Source organism: Mastigoproctus giganteus, chromosome 7, assembly GCF_048544385.1.
Source record: "Mastigoproctus giganteus isolate SK-2022 chromosome 7, ASM4854438v1, whole genome shotgun sequence".
Taxonomy (NCBI): Eukaryota; Metazoa; Arthropoda; class Arachnida; order Uropygi; family Thelyphonidae; genus Mastigoproctus; species Mastigoproctus giganteus.
The window spans coordinates 176,129,987-176,157,549 of NC_143581.1; the positions used below are offsets into that span (position 1 = coordinate 176,129,987).

Genomic DNA, 27,563 nt, shown 5'->3' on the forward strand with positions numbered 1-27,563 from the left:
AGCAGTGCTTAGCACACGCTTCTTGATTAGACCGGGGTTCGAGCCCATGACCACCAAATACAGAGGATGCAGAAAGGTCAGGGAATGACCACTGCATATCCTCGGAGCAATATGGCCTTAGTTGCTAATGCTCCTAAAAACCAAAAAACAAACTAGTTCACGAAAATATTCCACAAATTGCAGTAAATGCTGTACCACAAATTCCACAAAATGCAGTATTTCCGTCTGTGCTTGCTGTACTGCTGTCTGTAATTTCATCACATTCCTGGGTGGAGGATCCAAAGCTAAAATGGACCTTTCCACAGTATCCCAAAGATGCTCCATAGGGATCATGTCCAGTGAACGGGGAGGCCATTCCGTGGTGGTAAAATCTGTGGAATGCTCTTTGAACCATGTTCTAGTCACCACGGCTCTGTGAGGAGGCGCATTGTCCTGCTGGAAGAGACCATTGCCCTGTGATGAGTGCACAATGACCTTGAAGGGATGCAGATGGTCTGCAAGGATGGACACATAACCTAGACCATTCAGAGATGCATCTAGATGTACCAGCCCAACGTGTGCCAGTTGAACATGACCCAGGCCATTACCGACCACCACCTGCCTTAAAGTTCCTTGTTGATGTGACAGGTGTATAATTTCTGTACCATCTCCACAATAGCGTGACCCATGCATCGGGCACCCACTATCATTCCTCTTTCAAAGTCGGTTAACTCACAACATTTATCCATACTGACGTCGAATTACTGTCTACATAAATGTAGTGTACCTATATACCTGCCAAGCGGTGGGTTTGTCCACTAGTGAGAGGGGTGACAGCATTGCGTTGCCCCGGAACCAGGTATTCCATGAATTCTGTCCTTTCAGTGTATGTTAGCTATTGAAATAATGTGATACAAACGACTAACAGTTAATGATAATATGTTTGCCTCTTAACCATTAAAGGCAAAAAATATCCATGCTAAAAGTCATTGAATGATAGTTAAACTAACCATAACCATTTACCTCATGTGAAGTCCTTAATTTGTTGCTCAAACATGTTAGAACCAATGTGTTTTAAGCAGCAGATTAAAGACTAGCACATAGTTTGTTCATAAGTATTGAAACATCTGGTAATATATTAAAATACAAATTTCACTTATGGGGCTGGATGGCAGGAAAAATTTAATGCCTAAAGTAAGCCCATTTCATGAAACTGTTTCTTGAGGCTGTTCCTATGTGCACAATTTTTTTCAAATAGATCAAAATGTTAAAGTGTAGTTAAAATAAAATATGATTCTTCTTCTTCTTCTTCGGTCCTTAGCTGGCAGCTGGGGGAGGCGGTTGGCCACGCAACCAGTATGCTGCTGTAGGTGCCGCAGGGTTTCGGACTTGCTCTGTGATGTTCTTCCATACCTTACGATCCATGGCGTCAGTCCTAGCCTGGTTAAGGTCGAGACGTCGGCTCTTCAAGTCATTTTCCACTTGCTTGGCCCATGTTTTCCTAGGCGCGGTCCGTTGGATGCTCCATTGGGTGGGTCGTTGTCTCCAAAGGAGTGTGGATGGTATTCTATTCGTGCCCATTCTACATATGTGGCCAAACCATCTAAGCCTTCGCTTCTGGATTTGGTCGGCAATGGTTGGTTGCTGTTGGCATCTGGCACAGATGGTATCATTAGTGATGCGGTCGCGAAGAGAGATGCCCAAGATCTGCCGCAGGCATCGCATTTGGAATACCTCAAGTTTGTTCAAATCTAACTTGAGACAAATCCATGTTTCCGATCCGTAAAGAAGAATGGGCAGGATCAAAGTCCGGAAGAGTCGGATTTTAGTCTTTGTGGAAATGTTGGTCCTCTTCCACAGACACCATTTGAGCGAGGCGAACGCAGTGGCCGCCTGTCCAATTCTGCTGTGGATTTCCATGGTGGATGCAACTTTCTTCTCCTGGACCAGCGACCCAAGGTATTTAAAGTCCTGCACTTGCTCGATCTGGACGCCTTCGAGATAGATGGTGGCTTGCGACCCATCTGTTGTCAGGGCCTTTGTCTTATCAGCATTGATCTTCAAACCGTATGGCCGGGCAATGCGGGCAATGTCGTAGAGGATGTCCGTGGCTTCAGCGTCGTTACCGGCAAGGATAGCACTATCATCAGCAAACATCAGGTCAGTCACATAGTGATCCTTGTCATATTGTATGCCCTGTCTGTTTCTGAATGCTTGCCTCATAATGGCGTCGACCACGATGTTGAAAAGCAACGGGGAGGCTACATCCCCTTGGCGGACTCCAGTTTGGATGGTAAATTCCTCAGATAAATCGTTCTGGATGCGCACCTGGCTGGTTAAACCGTTGTATGCAGTTTGGAGGAGTGTGATGACTTTTCGAGGTACATGTTCAACCTCTAGTAGTTTCCATAAGGCAGGCCGGTGGACACAGTCGAAAGCAGACTTAAAGTCAATGAAAACAATGGCGGTTCGCTGTCCACACCGGATCCTCTCCTCCATTAAAATATGATTATAAATTTTATACACAATTACATTTAAGTATAGTACTCGGAAGTTGAAACATGATTTGAGTACATATTTATTTATGTAGTCTGTATAATTGAATTTGCCATGTTTAAATAACTTGAATTCTGTTCATATCCATTATGGTACTTTTTTCGTTCTCATAATTATGTTACTTCTAGTATACCTTTGATGTACTTATTGTGCTGTTTCATTAATCTTAAGTAGAAATACTGTATGGATTAAGCAAATATAAAAAGTGCATAAAGAAGTTTTTTTTTTTTTTAAATCAGAAGCAGTTTAATTATTTAAAGCCTTTTCTTACCCATTTTTTCCATTTGTTTTAGATATTTGGAAGATGCAACCAATTGGATACATTAGGACATGTTTTAATTCAAAAAATGCAACACCTCGCCAAGCTGCGGTATGTGGTTTAAGCAAAGCACAGCTGAAAATAAGGAAAAATATTTTTTCTAATCCTATACATGCACTTGTTGGAATATCTGGATTTTCTCACATATGGTATGTTTTCTTTGGATACAATTGTGAAGTGAGGTGCCTTAAGGCTCAAAATTAATTTATTATGAGTAAATCTCCTAATAGAAGCTACGCTTCTATTTTCAGAGCATAATGTAATTATCATGTAAATTTTTGATAGCCAATCCTAATAAATCCTAATTCTTTTTACATAATTCATAATTTATTATTTTGATTATAGCAAATTATTCAATTATTTCAGTTATTGAGATCTCTTTCAATTATTTTCAATTAATTATTCAAATCATTCATTATTTCAGTTATTTAAATCTCTTGATTGCTAATTAGCATTAGTATATGATGCAAGAATGCAAGCTTATATAGCAGTCAAAAAAAAAAAAAAAATCTTCCCATTTCACTCATCCATTTACTCCAAATGTTTGTCTAATTCTGCTTTGAACTTATTTAAGTTGTTGACCTCCACCACAACAGATGGAAGTTTGTTCCAACTATTAACCACCCACTGGCTAAAGGCAAATTTCTGCACATCTGTTCTGCAGTTCTCTTTCTTAAATTTGAATTTATGCCCCCTCAGGTGCAGAATCTGAGCAAGAGGAAGAATCCCATCAGCATTGAGGTGGCTCAAACCATTCAAGGCCTTATACACCTCAGTTAGATCACCTTGCAGGTGCCTAGTCCCCAGACATTGCAATTTGCAGAACTTAAACCTTTCTTGGTAACAGCAACCCTTTGTGTCACCCTTTGATCTCCCTTTGTGAATTGGGGACACATTTGCACATCTCCAGTCCATGGCGACTGGAGTCCTCCCCTGAGTCCAAGGAAGCTATCATAATTATGGCTAAGGGTTTGCTTACTTCTTTTGCTGCCTCCTTTAATATAACTGGATAGATCCCATCCACCCCAGGTGCCTTTCTTATGTTCATTTGGCATAACTGAATTAATCATTCAATTATGCCCATCACTACAAAATAATTGCAAAGTCTAGTAAACCTCTTGATTCATTTATTTATTTTATTTTATTATTATTTTTTTAGAACAGTTATCTTCTTTTAAGGGTGCAAAAGGTGATTTGGTGTATAAGCTTGCTTCCTTTCATCATTTGCCAATGTTAATACTAAACTGACACCAAATTACATGTTCTCCCTAATTATTTTTTATGAAGGAATTTAATCTCATTGTAATCTCTAATGGTCAACAAAAAATGTAAAAAATAGTTGGATATTTCTAAATTTACAATAACCTAAATTTACTGTTCAGTTTAAAAATTTTAAATTTTATATCAGTTCTTTTTTTTTTTTTATCAATTCTAGGGGTACTTAGATAACAAATACTTAACTCCATTTAGGTTGTGAGCAGAAATTGTTAGTTTATTGGATATTGAGCTGTTCCGCCACACTTCAGTTAATTACAACTATCGATTAAGTGAAATTAGCCTCTTACTCAACCATTTGACATCCCTACTCTATTCCAGTGATGTTTCATTCCAAACTTTGTCATGTCAAAAGAAATAAATTAACTTTTGTGCAGCAGCTATTTTCCAGTCAAAATTATACTGATGGGCACTTTTGAGTAGCTAGAGTGCTAATACATGGGTTGTGATAAGACAGAGTGTTAGCCTCTACTTTCAGTGGTGTTTTGTGGTCTTGTGGTGTAGGGACTTCTTATTGGTCAAAGGACTAATCTCAACCTAAGCTGAATATTTTGGCAGTTGTAGTCAAGCTTTCTAGTAACTGAATCAAAATAGCTAATGTTTACAGATCTGTTGGATATTGAGTATACATGGATGTAAATAAATATTGAAATAATGTACAGTCAGTCCTCGTATAACACATGTTTACACTACACGAATTCGATCACACACAATTTATAAATAGAGGAACTATATCTTATATAACACGAACCGAATTTGTTTATGCACGATTCGCCTTTGTGTTTACAAGAAATGGCAGTCGAACACAGAAGCACCCCAACCGAATGCAACACGATGGGAATGAAGAGAAGATTCTGAAAATGTTTTTTATATCAGTGAAGGGGAAACACATATGACCATAATAACGTAAAAACCAACACAATTTCAGCTATTGATATAATCGCAAATGCAATTAGATCGAGTTTACTGCCAGTTTATAACAGATTCCACTAGCAGGAACGCAACTGGAAATTGTTTTTATTGTTTTATGGTAGTAACCCCCAGAAATGTGCTTTAGTAAAATGTGAGGTGTTAATAATGTATCTTTGCCTTTACAGTGTTGTTTATTCAGTTGTTACACGCCCGCAGCTTTGTTTATGTGTATGAAGCATGCCTCCTCTTTTTGTAATTGTGCTTTATTCCCTAAAATAAGTAAAATACTTAAAAGATGTGAAAAGGAAGCATCCTGGTGAAGACACTGCAGATTCAGGGAGAAAAAGAAAAGCAATATCGATAAACAGAGGGGGACTGGGTCAAAAATTCTTACCCGGGAAAATTTGTAGTGGCCTCATACTATGGTTTATGGCCAAAATCACACCGGCCTCTGGCCCACCGGGGTTTTCCCGGTAAGGCTTATGGCCAGTCCGCCTCTGTTGATAGAGTAAAATTTTAAATTGTGAAACGCTTTGAGCGAAATGAAAGACTATGTGATATTGCACGTGCTATAGGCCTAAACGAGGCAACGCAGAGAATTACAAAGAATGCAGAGAAAATAAAAATAACTTTCATAGAAGGAACAACGCAAAGTGTAATTAAAATCCATTAGATTAAAACACAAAGAATTGGAAGAGATGGAATGGCTGTCATCTGTTTGGATAGAAAATCAAACAAGGAACAAATTTGCTTACGATAGAAGCAAAAGCATTAGCAATATTTTATTACGTAATAGTCATAATAAAATATATAAGTATTTTATTGTGATTATTTATTGAGTTTGGTAATGTTTTGATTACAAATGTGTGTTCAATCTTGGGTGGTCGGCACCTAACCCTATTTTTTCCTATAGGGCCTGTTGTTTATATTGCACGAGGGTTTCTAGGAACACAACTATCGTGCTATACGAGGACTGACCGTACTTAAGTTTTCAAAATTGTGCTACTTAATGTTATGCATTCATCACTCATCTTATATGTAGATTTTATTTTTTTGCTGTATTTGGACTTAATTTTTTATAGCACAGTCCAATAAAGATACAAAGTCTAATAACTGACATTAACAACTGAGCAGGCATGTAAACTCTCTCACCTGAACGGGTGTGTCATCCACGAAGTTACTAATTTTTTCATCATAAAATGGGCAAGGAAAATTTTAAAGTTGTTCATGTTTTCATGCCACCCATCCTTTCAACATGTTATACGAGGTGCTACCCAAATGTTCCCAAAATTTGAATGTTGCACTGGAACTACATCTAGTACAGACTTGTGGCACTCTAGGTAACACTGCATGCATCCTTTGCGAATCAGTGTGCCACGTGGCGTCGGGTTGGATAGAGTCATTGAATATTTATGCACAGTTCTTTGGTGGTGTGTTTTGCTTAGTTTGCGATTGTTGCAATGGCTGATGCGAGAGAGCAATGTGCTTGCATCAAGTTTTGTTTCCTTCTTAACAATACAGCAGCAGAAACCCATAAGAAGTTGAAACAAGCTTTGGTGACAATGCTTTAGGCCAGACGCAGACCTACTACTGGTTTAACCGTTTTAAAAACGGTCAAATGTCAGTTGATGACGACAATCGATCTGGGCATCCATCATCGAGCACCACCCTGGAAAATGTCATAAAAGTCAACACAAAGTTCCACTGTGATGTCCTGAAGTGGTTAAGGGAAGCCATTAGGAGGAAACATCCAGAGAAGTGGTGCACAAATGAACTGGGTCCTTCATCATGACAATGCGCTGCCCCACACATCTCTCGCTATGGTGCAGTTTTTGGCATCCAGCAACATGACAATCGCCCCCCCCCCTATTTACCAGACTTAGCCCGTTGCAACTTCTTCCTTTTTCCAAGAATGAAAATCAAGCTGAAGGGTCAAAGATTTGACAGAATAGAGGATATCCAAACCAAATCGCAGGCGGTGCTGAACACTATGATGAAGAAGGACTTTGAGGATGCATTAAAATCATAGGGGAAGTGCTGGGATGGGTGTTTACCCTCTCAAGGGACTACTTTGAAGGTGATGGTGGTGAATAAGACCCAGGGTGAGTCCAATTTATTTTATAGATTCATTTTGGGAACTTGTGGGTAGCACCTCGTATACAACTGTGAACAATTTTTTTTTTTTTTTTTTCAAATTGAAAACATATTTTAAATTAACAGCACTGTGACATGCATTTATTTTTTTGTGCAAACTCACTTCCCTTCTTTGGGCATGGTATAATTTGTTGCCTTGGGAAAAAGAAACTTCAACACTTTCAGTACTGTTCTTAAACTTATTCACCCACTCACAGACTTACCGTTGACTCTTGCATGCTTTACCATACTGAGCCAACATATTGCAATAAATTTCATTAGGTTTTATTTCTTTTTTATTCAAAAATAATATTACAGATTATATCTTCTTTTTTTTTTTTTTTATGAAACCCCAAAATTCTTGGTTTATAACTGCAAAGGCCACCACCATCTTGAAAATTGACTGATTCCAAATAATACCAGCAAGATGGTGTTGCTTTGGTGCTCAGTGTTGTTGGCAAACTTCAATCAGTAATCTGACACAAGGTTAACATCACATTTTGCATAGTTTGGATTTCACATTGTTTTTGTGGTATTCATATGAATGACCTTTGTATATTGGTAGTAATTAATAGGTAAAAAAAAAAACATGAAGTAATAAATAAAAAGATAGTATTAAATAAAACTTAAACTATAAATACAGTAACAAAATTTAAAAAAATAATAAAAAAAGCACAAAATACAAGAACTCACATACTTCAGAACTTGGCATCTCCGTGGCCAGGTGGGCAGGAGCAGCAGTGCGTAGCACACGCTTCTTGATTAGACTGGGGTTCGAGCCCATGCCCACCAAATACGGAGGATGCAGAAAGGTCAGGGAATGACCACTGCATATCCCCGGAGCAATATGGCTTTAGTTGCTAATGCTCCTAAAAAAAAACCAAATAACAACAACTTCAGTACTTATAGCAGTTGTGAAATATATGCCTTGGTCTCTTGCACACACCTCCTGTTTGAATGTTTATTTTTTATGGTAAACTAGTACTTAATTTTGTGTTTTTAATTTAAGAGAGAGAGTTGCCTCATTTTATTGGGTGGAGAAAAAAAAAGGATGATGATCTTAAATTTACATTATGAAAAATGTCTAGTTAGTGCTTTAGATTTTTTTTTATACAATAATTTCTAACGTAGATGAGCTTGGAAGTTAGGTTTTTGCCAGTAGATTTTCAATTCATATCCACATAGTACAGGATATTTCTTGACTCCATTATTAGGAGGTTTTAAAAGGTATATCTTGGAAATTCATTTACGTTGGAATCTCAGCAGTACTACAAATCAAATTTATCAGTGAGGTATTGAGACATATTTATTTATGGTTAAAGTAGTGAGGTATTTAGTAGAAAATAATTTTTTTTCTTGCATAACATGGATACCAAAGGGGGAGAAAACCAGGAATGCTTTTTTTTTTTTTTTTTTTAATTTTGTTTTGCAGATTGACTATTTTATAAAGTAAGTGCAAAAATAGCCTCCATATGGCTTTGTTCTGTGAAATCATTAGGAAATAATTTTTGTTCCAAGAATTGCAAAAACAAAGAAACAAAAAAACTGTGTAATATCAAATCCAGAAAAAAATAACTTTAATAAACAAATGTGGCATCAAATTAAATGTTTCTTGACATGTGGATTTATAGATCACATTCATCTTAACAGATTGCTTTCATTTTAGTTTTAATTAGAAAAACTTACTGCACATGCACAGATAAATAATAGGAGCCTTTCAGCTGTATACTGAATGTTCATATAGTTTCTGTTTCATTTATTTTAGCTGTATTGATTTGAAAGGTCCCAAAGGTGGGCAACCTGCTTAGTGAGATTTGTAAAAGGCACCCATATGAGGAAATACTTCTAATGTGTAGTCTACGGATCTTGGCAGCCAGGTACCTTAGAGGGGACCTGATTGAGGTGTGTATAGCTCTGAGAAGTGAATATATGCTGATTTTCAGAACTATTGTAAATGGCTACTATTACTTATAAATACAGTCAGTAGATGGTTGCACATCTCTGTAAGGTTCCAAGAGAATATAAATAGAGAAAGTGTATTAGTTGTAATCAGAAAAATTATTTCTTCATTTTTTTTTAATTAAAATTTTTTTTTACTGTTCTTCCCCTCAATATCCAGAAATATGAATGTCCAGAAAGAAGATATGAATGAAAGCAAAAAAAAAAAAAACAAACAAAGAGCAGTTTTAATGAGTATACATAGTTTGGTCTAGTGGGAATGTGCCTATGCTAATATAATTTGATTATTTTGTTTTTGAAGATTTTAATTGTAAAATTTTTAATTTAGGTTAATATTTGCCTTCCATAAAAATACTCCAACAATTGGAAAAGAGAAGTTTACAAAAGCCAAAGTTCAACCACCTCGGTTACAAGGTGCTCGTGTTGGTGTATTTGCTACACGCTCTCCTCACAGATTTAATCCCATTGGTCTGACATTAAGTAGACTAGAGAGAGTAGAAGGTAGGTGATATGATAGCCCATTGAACTTGATTATAATATTATTGGTTAAAGTGACATCTTTGTTATAACATCAAACAGTTTCAGTTGTAGCAAATTCCTCATGAGAAATATATTATTTTGCACAATTGATTTGAATTGTGTATATTCAAATATACACAATTCAAATCAATTTAAAACAATTAAAAATCAAATTAACGCAAACCGATTTTCCTTCCTCTAGGAAGGAAAATTGGTTTGAATATGCGAAAATTTATTTTTATTTTGTTACACAGAGCATTAAAAACTACGATAAATGAATTAGCTTTCGGCTGGGTGGCAGCCTTCATCAGATTAAAATACTTTGAATGGCAGTTGGAATAGAGATGCATTGCCAGGATGGTGCGTGAGGCACGTGGTTAATTGTTTGTTGATGTTTGTGGCTGTGACGTATGGTGGTGACGTGGCCAGCGTTTGTCTATGGACAGAATTACTGCTTCTGTGATGGGGTTAAGTTGACAACCACTGTTCCTGTTCAAAGAGGTATCCGAGCATTTTATACTTAACGATTCCAACCAGGTGCGCCTTAGGTAATGGTGGGACTTGTCTACAACCACGACATCGCGGTGTGGGTCGATGTCGTGGTGGGTTGTCCAGACATGCTCGGCAATAGCTGAGTGTTCTACATCCGCCAAACGGATCGCCCTTTTATGTTCTGAGAGGCGTTTCTCGAGACGACGTCCAGTCTCTCCAAAGTAGCAGCTCGTGCAGTCACGGCAAGAGATGCGATAGACCACACCACTCTGTAGAAGGGTGGGGACAGGTGTTTTTATGTTGGAAAGGAGAGAACGCAGTTTCTTGCCTGGGAGTTGGATGCACTTTACCCCATGCGATCTTAGGATTCTACCGATCTGCTGTGACAGGTTGGGGTAGTATGGGATGAATGCCCTCGTGGAAGACTCGTCACTGTTGGCGTTGCTGTTGGTCGTCACGTTGTCGCGTGCTTGTAGATCACACCTGTTAAGGACATCGATGGGGTAGCCACACCTCGTAAGGTCTACTTTGACTCTGGTGATCTCTTTGCGCCTTTCATCTGCAGAGCTGGAGTGTGTCCAGGCGCGAGTTAGCAAGGTTCGGGCGGTTGAGAGGAGGTGGCCCCGTGCGTGTGCTGACTGGAAGTTGGTAAATTGGCCAGCACACATAGGCTTACGATATGCCCGAACCTTGCTAACTCGCGCCTGGACACACTCCAGCTCTGCAGATGAAAGGCGCAAAGAGATCACCAGAGTCAAAGTAGACCTTACGAGGTGTGGCTACCCCATCGATGTCCTTAACAGGTGTGATCTACAAGCACGCGACAACGTGACGACCAACAGCAACGCCAACAGTGACGAGTCTTCCACGAGGGCATTCATCCCATACTACCCCAACCTGTCACAGCAGATCGGTAGAATCCTAAGATCGCATGGGGTAAAGTGCATCCAACTCCCAGGCAAGAAACTGCGTTCTCTCCTTTCCAACATAAAAACACATGTCCCCACCCTTCTACAGAGTGGTGTGGTCTATCGCATCTCTTGCCGTGACTGCACGAGCTGCTACTTTGGAGAGACTGGACATCGTCTCGAGAAACGCCTCTCAGAACATAAAAGGGCGATCCGTTTGGCGGATGTAGAACACTCAGCTATTGCCGAGCATGTCCGGACAACCCACCACGACATCGACCCACACCGCGATGTCGTGGTTGTAGACAAGTCCCACCATTACCTAAGGCGCACCTGGTTGGAATCGTTAAGTATAAAATGCTCGGATACCTCTTTGAACAGGAACAGTGGTTGTCAACTTAACCCCATCACAGAAGCAGTAATTCTGTCCATAGACAAACGCTGGCCACGTCACCACCATACGTCACAGCCACAAACATCAACAAACAATTAACCACGTGCCTCACGCACCATCCTGGCAGTGCATCTCTATTCCAACTGCCATTCAAAGTATTTTAATCTGATGAAGGCTGCCACCCAGCCGAAAGCTAATTCATTTATCGTAGTTTTTAATGCTCTGTGTAACAAAATAAAAATAAATTTTCGCTTATGAATCCAGAGCACGTAGGCCTGTTTTATTATTGGTTTGAATATTTTCGTTAGATTCTTTTAATTGCGTTAATTTGATTTTTAATTGTTTTAAATTGATTTGAATTGTGTTAAATTGATTATTTAATTATTTATATCTTACTCTAATGTACCGTTAAGTTGTCGATTTTTTCGTTCTTTCCGTTTTAATTTCTGGAGGGTATCATAAGGAAGTGTTCTACGCACTATATTGAGGTAAACTCCTCTTATTAGTTTACTAATTTAATTATAGGTACAAAGACCAAGTTAGAAACTCTGCTTACTACATTAGCCAGCACATGTGCAAACTACAATAACACAATGAATATTGACAAAACTAAACTAATGAAAATAAGAAAGAAAAGAGAAATAAAGATAGAACTGAATGGACAAACTGTCGAGCTATTTTATAAGTTTAACTACGTGGAGATGGTGATAACAGATAATATGGAAACAGTTAAACAAAGAACAGCTATTAGATAGTTATCAATGAATAAAATCTGACGAAGTGATAAAATTAATAAAGAATTAAAGATCAAACCGGACCAGGCATTAATAATACCAGTCATGACATATGGAGCAGAAAGAAGAAAAGAACCTAATGGCCTTGAAGGTGAAATGTCTAAGGCACAAGGTTTCCGAACTTGCCTTGTGTTCTCCCCCCCCCCTCCCTTAAAATATTTCATAAAAATTATGAAATAAAAATTCCTTAAAAATTCCTCTATATCACTGACAAAACACCATGAGCTACTCTTGCAGCCCGTCTGCACTGCTCAGAGAACTTCATATCTGCCTGCACAATTACCCCCAGGTCCTTTTCATTCTCTACCACTGTCAGTGTAGTACTACAGAGTTGATACGTTGCTCTGGGGTTACTGCTTCCCATATGTAGTACTTTACATTTATCAATGTTAAACTTCATTTGCCACCTCTCAGCCCATCTGCTCAATTTTTCCAGATCCTGTTGCAGCAGCATAGTGTCAGTAGTGTCCTTAACACCCCTGCCAACCTTTGTATCATCTGAAACTTGGACATTAAGCTTGTTATACCATCATTAGTATCATTTATAAATACAGAAAACAATAATGGACCTAACACTGAACCCTGAGGGACTCCATTAATAACATTAGTCCACGATGAGCAGTGTCCATTGATTACCACTCTCCGTCTTCTTCCCCTCAACCACCCCTTTATCCATAGCAGCAATTTGCCTCCAATGCCACACTGCTCCAATTAGTACAGCAGTCTTCCATGTGCAGCAGTATCAAAAGCCTTTCTAAGATCCAAATATATAATATCAAATTTATTCCCTGCATCCATTTTTTTTGTGACTGCATCATAGTATCCAATCAAATTGGTCAGACAAGACTTTCCTTTAACAAAACCATGCTGTGTCCGAGCTATAACTGAAGTCTTGTCTAGATGATCCTGCAGTGCTTCTTTAACCAGTCCATCCATTAATTTTCCTGGAACAGAAGTTAAACTCACAGGTCTATAATCACTTGTGTCACCCTTTGTCCTCCTTTGTGAATTGGGGTCACATTTGCACATCTCCAGTCTATGGGTACCTCCCCTGAGTCCAAGGAATCTCTCATAATTATGCCTAAGGCTTTGCTTACTTCCTTTGCTGCCTCCTTTAATATAACTGGATAGATCCCATCCACCCGGGTGCCTTTCTTGTGTTTATCTTCAACAGTTTCTCCTCCACTTTACTCCCAGTTATTTCAAGATTCTGTAGCTTACTGCTAGAGTTGAATACACCTCTGGCATTCCCCTTGCTGAATAACTCCTCATGTGTGAATGTCGATGCAAAATATTCGTGTAGTTTGTTAGCTGCCTGAGCAGGATCATCATCAGTTGAACCATCGATATCAAGTGAACCAATCTGATTCATCCCCTTCCTTCTAGAGTTTACATAAGTAAAGAACTCTTTGCTGTTTTTCTTTGCATCCTTTGCCAAAGATTTCTCGTAATCTGCCTTCGCCTGCCTAACCTCCTTTGTAACTTGGTTAGAGATCAACTTATATCTATTATAGGCTTCTGTGTCACATGTTAATTTATATGTATCCCATGCATTTTTCTTCTCTGCCATATGTCTCATTAGTTCATCTGACATCCATTTAGGCCTAAACCTTGAACAATATTTCTTAGTTGGTATGTAAAGCCTAGTAGCTTCCAAGATAAGTTCTTTGAATGCTTCCCATTTTGAATTTCCTGTTGGTAACATCATCAGTTGGTCCCACTGTATAGAATTTAAATACTGTCTCAGACCATCGTAGTCACTTTTACGAAAGAAATAACCCTTCCCTTTACCCCTGATGGTAGTTACCTCTTTGAGTAACTCTCACTTCAGCACACTGTGATCACTGCCACCTAGTGGTTCCTTTATCTGCAGATTCTTAATGCATGAAGAATCACTACTGATAATCAAATCAAGAGTATTACTCCCTCTAGTTGCCTCCCGAACATGCTGATGTAGAAAACAATCATCCAATAAATCCATAAAAGCCTTGCTAGTGTGTGAGTGACCAACCCATAAATTCCAGTCAATATCTGGGAAATTAAAATCCCGAATTATAAGACTCTCTGATTTACTGGCCCACTCTATTTCCCTGTACAGTTTTATATTATACTCACCAGAGTCATTAGGCCTATAGCACACCCCTACTCTCAGTTTTGATCTCTCAATGCTTATGTCACACCAAACTGACTCGACCCTGCACTGTCCAGCGATGTTGACTGGCTTCACTTCCTTGGATTTTATGTGTTTCTTAACTAATAGCATAACCCCTCCTCCCTTCCTATCCTGTCTGTCCTTTCTGTACACATTGTACTCCCCAAATTCCAGTTCTGCATTCCTTATATCTGTGTGAAACCACGTCTCTGATATCCCAACAATATCTGCCTTTGTTGTTTTGAGCAATACCTCAAATTCATCAAATTTATTTACCAAACTCCTAGCATTGGTGTACATGCAAGTATACATGTGGGTTTCTGTAACCCCACTGAAACGTAGCAATTGTGTGGTAGTACACTTAAGGTGGTAGAAAATGAAAAAGACCTGGGAGTAATTGTGCAGTCAGATATAAAGTTTTCTGAGCAATGCAGACAGGATGCCAGGTCAGGTCATGGGGTTTTGTCAATGATATATAGGAATTTTCCTAGCAGGGAAAAGGCGGTGATTGTCCCTCTGTATAAGGCAACGGTCAGGCCATGCCTTGAGTACTGCGTACAGGTCTGGAGGCCTCATATTAGGAAGGATGTAGATTTACTTGAGCGTGTACAGAGAAGGGCAACAAGATTGGTGAGGGGAATGAAGGGATCCTCTTACCAAGAGAGGCTTAAGTTCTACAAATTGCAGTGGCTGGAGACTAAGCACCTGCGTGGTGATCTCATTGAGGTGTATAAGGCCTTGAATGGGTTGAGCACGCTGAATTCTGATGGGATCCTTCCACTTGTTCAGATTACGAATCTAAGGGGGCATAAATTCAAATTAAGAAAGGACAGATGTAGAATAGATGTGCGGAAATTTGCCTTTAGCCAGCGGGTGGTTAATTGCTGGAACAAACTTCCATCTGTCGTTGTGGAAGTTGATAGGTTGAATAAATTTAAGGAGGAACTGAGCAGGCATTTGGAGGGAATGGTGTGTTTTTTTTTTTTTTTTTTCGGCTGATGCTGCATAAGCTCATACACTTGCTTTCTTGTATCACATGCCACTACTACTACATGCACCTGTTCCTATGCTTAGCTACCCTAACACAACCCATGTGTTTACTTGTACCGCAATGACTCCCAGTAGTCTCTGAAATATCCTGCATCTTGTTTTCAAGGCTGTTGCTCATTCCAATAGAAGCAGTGCAAGAATCACTTTCACCTCTGCCAGTGGCTACTGTTAATCTATTAGTCTTTGTATCCCCCCAACCCACCTAACTCTGCCTCGAGAGCACAGAAAATATTCTTGCACCCTTTCTATTTAAGTGTATCCCATCCCTGTAGAAGCAGTCTCTCCTGTTAACAAGTACAGACCAGGCTGAAAAAAATTCTACCCCTTGTGCCTTGCACAATCTTCCCAGGGCCGAATTGATTGACAAGGCTCTCATCATATACTCCCTCCTATCGTGTCTGGCCAGAATTGCAGATACTTTCAAATTCAACCCTAATTCACGGCTTTTTTTCAACAGTGACCTGTACTTGTTAAGTAATTCTGCCGGTCTCCTACTCTTAATATCATTAATGCCAACACGTACAACTATATCACCTTTTGTGCCCTTAAAAGAAGATATCCGCTCTACAACGTCATCAACCTTTGCCTCTGGCAGACATACCCTAGTCCTGTTCCACCTATCCTTTTTACAAAGCATGTTCCCCGTTTCCCTGACAATAGTCACGAACAACTACTAGTTCCTGTGGGACCAACGCATTCTGCCTTGGGGGTTGCCGCTGTGTTGTGTGATGACCAAGTGCAAGCTCTGGCATTGATGTGGGCAGCTGAGAGCTTGATGGGCCCCTCAATTTAGATCCTTCGAGGGCATCCACCCTGTCCTTTAAGCTCTCATATAGGCCCATAACAACGCTGAGTTGTCATCTGATTTCGTTACACTCCTTGCATCGGACATACACACAAAGACATCCCCCATGGCAATATCATGTCCCGTACCTGATTGCTCCACAAACATCATGCAAGCAGTGCATTTTAAAAGGCTGTGATTCAGAGGGCAACTGCCCCCTCAGTTCTCCCCTGAGCCACAGCACTCCCATTAGCTTGAGCCTTTTGCTTTGCTGCTCTGGTCTGTGTCATGATTTAGATTTAATTTCAATAAAATTTCAGTACAAAATTATAACCCTAAACTTGTATCCGAACACAGTTATAACGCTATATATTTCAGTATCAAGTATTATCTACGAGTTACGTTTATATAACTTCCATATTAAGTTATCTATTAATTAATTATGTTACGTTTGTAATCTAAGTCGTTCTATGTATTTAGTTAAAATACATAACAATTAATTGACAACAAAGTTTAACAAAATTAATAGATTTTACTGATTAATTGACAGTATTATATTATATACTGTACTATACTGAGCTTACGCTATCTAGTTCGCAATATCTAGTACACAGGGTTGGCAGACGTTAAATGGAAATGGACATCATTGAGATCAGAACTGAAACCATGTTTATTTCTAAAACGAATGAGGGAGCATTTGGGAGATTTAGATAAGTTTGTTCTATTATTTTGACAATTCATGGTGTAATCAGAAATAAGAAAAGGTAGCAAGGAAATACTGTATGAAGTAATGAAATTTTTAGATATGGTGTACACATGGTAAGAAATACCCAGTTCCTTGACATAAAGTGGCCTTGAAAATGCCCCTTGCATAAACACTACTTGAATTTTCTCCAGTCACTACACTTTTTCCCACTCTACATGATTAACTTATTGAGTTAATTCTTTTATCCCCTTAGGCTGCTGGTTAAAATTTGGAAACCAAGGCACAAAAAAATTGCCAAACATTTGCTGACAAAATCACTTTAATAATGTTCTATCAAAAAAAAAAAAATAATCATCATTAATTGCTGTTCATTATAATTTGTCATAACAACTACGTTCTACCCATGTTTGTTGATTGTCAGCTTCATTCCCATATTTTTACCTACACATACCCTGCATATAAAAGTTAGTCACACAGAGAAACTGTCAAAAAAATAGGTTGGCTGACTGCTGGTGGAACAGGCTATTGATATTTTCTGTTTACATCTGCTGAAATGTTTCTAGTAAATTTATGTATCACATTGCAACATTAGGCACAGTATGAAAATATAGTATAATGAAATTTTATTATGTATTTTGATTCCTGTGATGAATTAGAAATCATTAAACAGGCTGGTTAGAGAATGCAGCACTATGCATTCATTATATGAAAGAACACATTTTGGTGGTCAGCAGACTGCTGTGAACTCATGAGATTATAGCATTTACTTATGGCAGTTAAAAGTCCACTGGCCACTTTACTTATTGTTTTGAATAATAGTGGAGGAGGAAGTTTTTGAATGAATTTTTGGGCACATCAAGTTATCATATCAGGAGAACTCCATTCATTATCCAGCAGCACTCTCAGAGAAGTTTTGTACTATCAGCTTTATGGACAGCCATGTTTTACTTGTACATGTTCATATGTATTGTATAATCAAATCCATGTGCTGCTGCTGCAATGGCATAATTGAAATTTGAGAGCCACTTATATGCAGTGCTTTTTTTTTTGTTAAAAAAAAATAGGTGCCAGTACTCATTCTTCGTTATCAGGAAAAATTAAAAAGGATATGAAATGTACTCTAAAAAGTTTTTTTTCGTGATATTGTTACTTTAGTAGTAGTGTTTTTGGAATAAGAACAACGAATTAAGTATACTAACAGTTTATTAAGCATAAATTTATTATTCAAATTTCAAGTATGTAAAAAATAAGTATTTGTGAAAAAATGTGAATATATTAAGTAAAAATAATTTCTTAATAAAGTTTTTGTAGAATATTCCAAATTTTTATTAAGTTCTCATCCGACACCCTATCCTGACTTCTTTTCTTCCTCTTTGTGTGTTTGAATGACGTTTCCAAAGCAGCCAAGAATCGACATATTTGCTGGATAAAGTGCTTTGACAAAGTGTGTCAGCGGTGGGCCTACAATTTTAAGAAATAGTAGTGAAGAAATTGTTTTGTCAATCAGCGAAGCTCTGGTTGGGTTGACAATCAAATTCATTTGTGATAATTCTCGTTCACATTCACTCGATGAAATTAGTATCGCACTCAAGAGTGTTCAACAAATGCTTCAATTTTTCCAAACCCATCTTTATCAATTAGGCATTTCCAAAATTGTATCTCTTTCATATAACTGTAACCTAATTGACAACTTTCTAACTTCATTCGGATATTCAGATACTGAGACCATGTAAACAGAGATAGGGAAAAATGTGGATAATGCACTTGTGCGAAACAACAGATGATTATTTGATGGGATAAAAGAACACCACTCTCTGAAAATTCTTGAACAGGGTGCTTAAAGTTGATTCACAGTAGTGTCCAACCTACGGCCCACACGAAAAGTAAACTAAAACAGTATTTTAAATTTTGTTAATTATAAAAAAAATTTTCTCATTACATGTTTTGTTCAGTAAATGTAATTGCATATTGTTTAGTAATATTTTTGAATATTTTCAATTTTACATGTAACAAGATATGGAAAATGTAACACACTAATTTTTCTCGAATCACTCAGTGCGGCCAGCGAAAGAAAAATAAATTTGAATATGGCCCTTGTATGGGAAAAAGTTGGACACTAATGCAGTAGAAGCTTGACCTGAGCCCATTGTCAGCATCTGGAATACCCCCTTGATCTGCTCACCACTGACCAGACTGACCACTTGTCGCACTTCTCCGTAAGTGGGACAAGAGGTTGGATAGGGTTTACGAGTACCACTCAATTGCAGAATGGTAATCCCTTTAGCTCTCTTAATTCGTGCTGGAGCACTAATTGTCTGAGGGCCAGAAATGTGAACTGTGCGTACCGAGTTAAGTCTGTCCCAATCCTTTTACTATATGAAAATTTTCTTTGCTGAACGGAAACTACTATATTTTAAATGTAACTTCCAAGGGGAATTCGCTATAAAAGGAGTTCGTTAAACAGAGGTCCAACTGAGTAATTTAGAATTCTAAATATGGTTATAAAGTTTTATATATAAAATTTCTTAACAATAGACAGTGAAAAATGCAAATTTAGTTAAATAACTTTTAAGCTTATTTGAATAGTAAGTAAACCTGCGAAAAAAATTTACGGAATATTACAAATTTTGAAGTGTACTGCATCCAAATGTCACACGTCACTGTTAATACCGTACCATTGCATACCGTCCCAAAAAAAGCACTGAATATGTATACGAAGCCATATGGTTCTATTGCTTAACTAAGATAAACTTAGTTTAAAAATAAAAAACAGTTGCTTAATTTATATTTTTGAGGGGCTGCTCTGTTTGAACCTTTGTTATTATTGATCTAACATTGGTCAGATGATGACCACAACAATAGGCCAAACCAAATCAGACAATCATGATTTCAAACCAAATCAGACAATCATTGTTGTCTGATTTGGTTTGAAAAAGCTGAAATTCTCTGGAATTTAGATCCAGGCGATGACAAAATCATATTAGACAATACATCAATAGATGGCACCTCTGTAGGCAGGAGCAGCAGTGCGTAATACACGCTTCTTGATTAGACCCCGTGACCATCAAATACGGAGGATGCGGAAAGGTCAGGGAATGACCACCGCATATCCCCGGAGAAATAGGGCCTTAGTCGCTAATGCTTCTAAAAACCAAATAACAACATCAATAGATGTAGAAGATAAATAAAGTAACGTAAGTTGTTTTTTTTTTATGATTTTTTAAAAATTTTGGGTTCATTGTTTATGATAATTTATTTAATGATGGTAATCAAATCAAAATAAGAAAATATTAATATTCAAAAGCATGTATGTACAAAGTTTTCACTTTTACAAAATTTCTAAGTATAAGCATTATTTGGGTTCCCTTGGTGAAGTTCCTCCTAATAACGAACTTCGTAAAATTGGCTGCCCAATTACAGTATTACATTAATTTATTCTGTGTTTAATACTGTGACTTGTTTGTCCACTGTAGTTAGCATTAGTTGAGGCATATGATGTAAGAAAGCAAGCTTATATAGCATCAGCCAAAAAAAAAAAAACACACCTTCCCATTTCACCCATCTGGTCACTCCAAATGTTTCTAGTTCAGCCTTAAATTTATTTAAGCTATCAACTTCCACAACAACAGATAAAGTCTGTTCCAGCACTACCCAAAGACATACTTCCACACATCTATTCTCCAACTGTCTTTCCTCTATTTGAATCTATGCCCCCTCAGGTTCTTGATCTGAGCAAGCAGAAGAATCCCATCAGCTCAATGCTGATGGGATAGGCCTTATACACCTCAATCAGATCACCTAGCAGGTGCCCAGTCTCCAGATGCTGCAACTTGCAGAACTTTGGTAAGAGCACCCCTTTGTTCCTCTCACCAATCTTGTTGGCCTTCTCTGTACTCGTTCTAGCAATTCCACATCCTTCCTACAATGAGGGCCTCCAGACCTATATGCAGTACTCAAGGTGTTTGCCTGACCATTGCCTTATACAAAGGGATAATCACCTCCTTGTCTCTGCTAGCAAAATCCCTATATATCATTGACAAAACTCCATGACCTGCTCTGACAGCCTGTCTGCACTGTCAGAGAACTTCATATCTGACTGCACAATTACTGCCTGGTCTTTATTATTCTCCACCTCCCTGAGTGTATAGTACCACACAATTGGTATGTTTCTCTTGGGTTACCACTACCCATATGCAGTACTTTGCATTTGTCAATGTTAAACTTCAGTTGCCACTTCTCAGCCCATCTGCCTAACTTTTCTAGCTCCTGTTGCAGTAGCATACTGTCATTAACAACCCTGCCAACCTTTGTATCATCTGCAAACTTGGACATTAAGCCTCACATACATTCATCAATGTAGTTGTTACCATAGTTAGGGCATTGTGCACAATATAGTTTTACATTTCTTGTTTGTATATGTCATATTTATTTTATTGAAATGTCTTTTGGCTAGTTTATCATAATTTGACAGTATACAACAATAAAAACCAGCAGATTGGTACATACTCACAAAATTATAACATTACTAGTCCCAGAGAACTGTGTATGCTGTAGGCACTTATATTTCTCATTTTTTTTTTTTATTAGTCAGTAATAGTGGCTGTAGTTTCTTTCCAAAAAAAACTCACCACTTTTGAACACATGCTGCATTCAGCCAGAATGTATATAAATCATGTATTTCAGTCTATACTCAAAATAGAGTCCATTTTATAATATTTTTGCAAGGAACTAGAACATGAAAGTCTTTAAATGAAAATGGCAATAATTGAGTGAACACAAAGGGCCATTATTCCTGTAGTAAACAAATAGGACTTGGTATGTATGTATGTACTAACTAAAGAAGAAAAACATACATATGAGTGTGATAAGCTGTTGTACTGTATTCAGATACAAAGGAATATTTGTAAAAGACAACACAAAAAAAGAGTTCTGTGGCTTTGGCTGTTTTAAATTATAAAAGGGTGTCTTTTTCTTTCAGTTAAATCATTGAAACAGAGAAACCCATATTGCTAATGGGTTTTTCAGTATTTTTCCTATTTGCAAAAATTTTTAATAGAGTAATTTTGAATAGAGTAAAGCCCATGGGTGTTGGGGGGGAGAAACTTGAACTAAAAAGTCAATTTTCATCAAAATATGCACTTTCTCTATTTCAAATTAAATATTGTGTAGACTTGTATGTGATTAATTTAATTCGTTTTAGCTGAATTTTTTTATTTATTTATACAAATATAAAATGTTTTGAAATCTTTTTTTAAAGTAGCAAAAATACTAAGGGTGTTTTATCATCGGTGAACGGATGTAAACACATAATTTTATCATAGAGAGAGAAAACATTTTGCTGCCATGTTGTTATAGCAAAAAGGAAAAAAAAAACAGGGAGCTCAAGGTCATTCACTAGTCCTTCTCTTCCATAGCATTTGTGTGGAGTTGGAGGCCAAGTGAACTTGTGCCGCATTGTTTTTCTGTTTGCTATAATATAAATTTAGCAACAGTTATTTTTTTGGAATTTGAAAAAAAGTTGGATGTGAATGTTCTTTTAATTTGTTTGAACTGGAAAGTGGTGAAATAATGAGTACTTAAACCTGCATCGAGTGTAATCTGCCTTTAATTTCTTAAATAATTACAGATGATTCTCAGACATTTCGTGGTACTTCCTGTACCATTTCTGCAGTGAACTCTCACAAGAAGTGATTCATGTAATTACAAGAGTTCACTGAAGAAGTGGTACAGAAAGTATCTTAAAATATCTGAGAATAATCTGTAATGCTTTAAGAAATTAAAGGCAGATTACACTCCATACAGGTTTAAGTACTCATTATTTTACCAATTTTCAGGCCTTGATATACCCACACACCATGCTGCTAAAAGAATATTTAATATTGTTTTGTTAGCAAAATGTGTACAATTTCAATATTGTTAATTAATAAAAATGTTACATTTATAAAAGCAATATACCTATCTATCAACTAAACTTTTCCTTTCTTTCTTTCTTTGTAGAAGATACTCTTCACCTCAGTGGAGTAGATTTAATAGATGGAACTCCTGTCCTGGATATAAAACCATATATTCCATCGTATGATAACCCTGGTTCGGTTGAATTTCTAGAAAGTGAGTATTGCTACGATTCTCACAAAGAACTCTTTGAAATGTCAAGTTCACAGAATGGCAAGTGTACAGAAGGTAACACAAAACAAATGGATGATTGTAGTTTTAGTTCCAAAGAGATTTCATCTGATGGTCTCAGTGATAAGATATGGCATCCCCAAGTAATCAATAAACCAATTGAACAAAATTATAATCTTTTAACCAGAAATGAAGCTCAGGTTGGCAAGGATTATTGTACCGAGACTGAGAAGCAAAGTTTTGAAACAGTTAGTGAAAGTGAAAATCTGTCTTTAAAATGTATTCAAGAAGTTATTTTAAATGATAAGGAGAATCAAACTTCTGAAAGTGTGCAGCCGTGTGATCCTGTTGTTCCTCCATGGGTGACAAATTTTGGAAGTTCTCGGCTTTTCATTTCATTAACTGAAAGGGCAGAAAAGGAGATAAATAAGTTTCACAAACAGTGCTATCATAACAAGTGTGATTTTTGTCTTAAATATTTATCTAGCTCACAAGAAGCAAGGGAAGTAATTAGAAATGTTTTGGAGGCAGATCCGCGTTCTCTATACAGGAAACAGAAGTGTGCTGACAGAATTTATTATTGTGCTATAGACAATATGCATTTGACATGCTGGTTTGATGAATATCTGCCTATTGTAGAGGTCCTTAGGATTATACCTCTTGCAAAACATGCCTCCCGGAATAGTACTTAATAAAGTAGACCACTAGTGCAACCAGACAAAAATAAAAAAAGTAATTAGTTTTTTTTTTTTTTTTTTTTATTCCAGAAGATCTACATAGGTCAAAGGAGTTTATAACTAATCGTTTTGACAAGAGTACAATCATTAAAATATTTAGTAGTCATGTGGGTTGAACCACAGTCTACCCAAACATGTAGACCACTTGGCTAGGTCAGGCATCATTAACTGCACAGCAAGCAGCATACTGCTAAATGGAGCTACCTTACACACATAAAAACCCTTCCTGTTTAAAAGTGTTGTTATTTTTAGTACAATGTGAGAAATGGCTAATGATGCAAATTTATACTTCAGATTTTCCTGTTGGATTGTCATCCCCAACTACATAAACATTCATTCATGTAAGATTTTTAAAAGGTTGGTTTGTGGCACAGGTGAATCACAGTTTTTATTTGCTCTGAGATAACCAGCCTTTTTACATGGACAAAAATTCCTACTTTTAAGCTTATTTATTTATTATTATATTTTTTAGTTCATATCATTACAGCATTTGTAACCGTTATTATTTTACAAGAGGTAAATATTCATATTCATGTTTTATATGCTTTTAAAGTAAAAATTTGGAGAAGTCACATGTCACCAGGAAGGGTGGAGGATCATAGCTGTTGTAAGATTCAAAAATGGGATGTCAAACAGTCCCCTTTCTCCCATGTGTACATACTCTGCTGCCAGATAAAAGATAGAGTAATAGTTAGGGTGCAACCCTTTTTTGGGCCCTGGCACAAATTCTCCTCCTCAAAAGTTACTGTTAAATTTTTCTGCTGATTAGGGCATCCTAGGACCTGATTGTGGCCAAGTGTTATAAACAATCATAATTATATAATAGAATCTCATTTATATGGGGTTACATTCCCAAAGAAGTCTGAATGATCTATGGAAGGGGGGGAGGGAGGAATGTTAGATTCTTGGCTTGCAAGATATTTTTGTATAAAATATAGTTTAGTGCTACACTAACTTATTTTATACATATTAATACTTCTAGCTGTACACTGAATAGAAATCTGGAGATTATTTGGTTGTATTTTATGGTATAAATTAGCTTAAGATACATGAAGTCTATCAGGAATAAAAGTTAAACATGTAAAGAAATCTAAAAGTTTGTGCATCATGTGAACTATACCCCTTGGACCATTGCCCCCTGTAAAGCTGCATTTTCTGTTGTTGAGAATGATCATATGGCTTCTGCAAATTGATATTAGATACAAAACAGAAGAGAACTTTGCTGATAGCACTTAAATTTCTTTCAGTAATTTAGATGCTCACTACCAGAAATTCATTAATAGAAGGCTTCGAGCATCAAATCTAATGGCAAAAATTATATATAATGAAATGACCAATTGACAGGCACTTCTATATCAATACATAGCTACAGTTTCATGTGGGTGGAATATAGCTGACAAGCAAAGTGAAGAGTTTGGTGCCTGACCATGATAAGCAAGATGGACAGTTCTGATGTTAATATGACTTCAGATGAAGAAAGGCAAAAATTTAGAACTCTAGTGGGAGTTGCAAAAGATACATATATTGGTGCCTCCATAGCCAGGTGGGCAGGAGCAGCAGTGTGTAGCACACGCTTCTTGATTAGACCGGAGTTAGAGCTCATGACCACCAAATACAGAGGATGCGGAAAGGTCAGAATGACCACCGCATATCCCCAGAGCAATATGGTCTTAGTTGCTAATGCTCCTAAAAACCAAATAACAAACAACAACAAAAGATACGTAAGCAGAAAGCCTGACAAAGTGAAATTCAGGACATTGTAGTGGACCCCAAGAGACGGAGGCAGTAGGGGGAAGAGAAAACTAAGAAATTTTGAAGAAATAAAACTAAAAGAAAACCTTATTGGAATATAAAGAAAAGAAAAAAAAGTACTTTGTACATACTGTTTTGGGAACAGTATATAAAGTGTGGTGAATAAGTTTGGGGACTAAACTGATATTGGAAAAATGAAGAAACCTAATAACCTAGACTGCATTCAAAGTAGTCTCCCTGATATGGTGTACACCAATTCTGGTGTCTACAGCTTCTGATAGGCTTCTTTATGGTATATATTAGCCAAATTGCTGAGAGTTGCTGTGTTGTGGTCTGATGAGTCCTAATTGATGCTTTTCAGAAGAATGCATATATAGAAGAAACCACAAGGTATTGGAACTATCGTATTGCCTACTGACAGTACAGACTGCTGGAGGAAACTGTGAATGCCAGAGCATATCTGAACATTCCTGCAAATCAGGTACACCCAGCAGTACAGGTAAGACCCGTTTTACGACATGGTTAGGTTCCAGCAAAACAAGACCAAATTATAATGTAATTGAATGAGATAGATAGGTTCCAAAATTCCCAAACCTTTTCCAAGTATGTGCTAATATTTCTGTTCTTTATAAATAATTAAATATTTTAAACATTTAATGCACATGTTTTTATACTTTATATATAAAATAATTAATAAAATAAAATTTTACTTTGGTCCTGTGGAGTCATCACTTGAGTACATATTTACTCAAGTGATGACTCCACTACTCGTTTCGTCCACATTAAAAACTAAATCATGGTGGTACTAGTTGCCTTCATCTGTTAAGCATTTAAATTCGCAAGAATACTCTTCCACCACTGCAATGTCAGCACTAGCAGACACATTCACATTGTGAATTTTACAACAGTTTGTAAACTGATGAAACCACCTCTTGCTGGCTGTAAATGTTTCAGTGCTACCAGACTACTCACATATTTCGTCAAATAACAACTTTGCTGTGTCCAGAATTATGAACCAAAATAACATTCCTGTTATTTTGGTTCATATCATCAACCCACAACACTAACAATTTCTCCATTTTTTCCATCGTCTCACTGCATGAATAAGTTATGACACACTTGTTATCCCTGCGTGTGTGTGCACTTTATTTTATCAACATTGTTCATAAAGCCTTGAGTGGTTTGAGCATTCTCAATGCTGATGGGATTCCTCCTCTTGCTCAGAATAATTGCCTAAGAGGGCATAAATTCAAATTGAGGAAAGACTGTTGTAGGATAGATGTGCAGAAGTTTGCCTTTAGCCAGCGGGTGGTTGATTGTTGGAACAAACTTCCATCTGTCGTAGAAGTTGATAGCTTAAATAGATTCAAAGCAGAACTAGACAAACATTTGGAGCGAGTGGATGTGGTGAAATAAGGGTTTTTTTTTACTACTGATGCTATATAAGTTTGCTTTCTTGCATCATGTGCCCTTGCTAATGCTAATAATCGTTGATACAGTAGAAGGTGCTAAACCCAATGCCTTACACACATCCGACCGATGCTCATCAGACTCCATGTGACGATCACATCCATTTTCTCCTTAATTGTTCGTGTTTTACACTCTTTTTACCCCCCCCCCCCCCCGCACAGAAACTGCCCTCCGCTTAGCGCTCATGGCTACACAAAAATTATTATTAATGAGAAATAACACTGTAACTCATTAACAATTGAGGGAAAATTCACAATGAAACAAACATGGCACACTGAATGTAACCAAAGAACCCCGGGGCTCACACCTGGTGAGTATAAGCTTGGCACACCCAGGGTCTTGAGCTGGATATCATCATTCTTCTCTCTATCTCAGGGTAACTTGGGAATTTTTTTTTCCTGGTGCAGCATAAGACTCAGGCTTCCTTGCACCATATGGCTAATAATAATAACTCTTGGCGTAGCTACCATTCCACCCACAATGCACCACGAAAAACAAAAGAAATGCCTAGTGCTTGTTTGGACTTGCAAGTGTTGCTGCAACGTGTTA

At 37.4% G+C, this 27,563-nt stretch overlaps 1 protein-coding gene across 1 annotated transcript in view; it reads left to right on the top strand.

The window, feature by feature from the left end:
- Positions 1–23,763, top strand: part of LOC150083353 (tRNA (adenine(37)-N6)-methyltransferase) — a 47,447-nt gene extending 23,684 nt beyond the window's left edge. Inside the window, exons 3-5 of the mRNA XM_090377990.1 lie at positions 2,829–3,003; positions 9,462–9,634; positions 22,930–23,763. Coding sequence (XP_090234116.1) covers positions 2,829–3,003; positions 9,462–9,634; positions 22,930–23,747 — 1,166 coding nt within the window. The 3' untranslated portion in view covers positions 23,748–23,763. The remainder of the gene's footprint in view (positions 1–2,828; positions 3,004–9,461; positions 9,635–22,929) is intronic.
- The last annotated feature ends 3,800 nt before the right edge of the window (positions 23,764–27,563 follow it).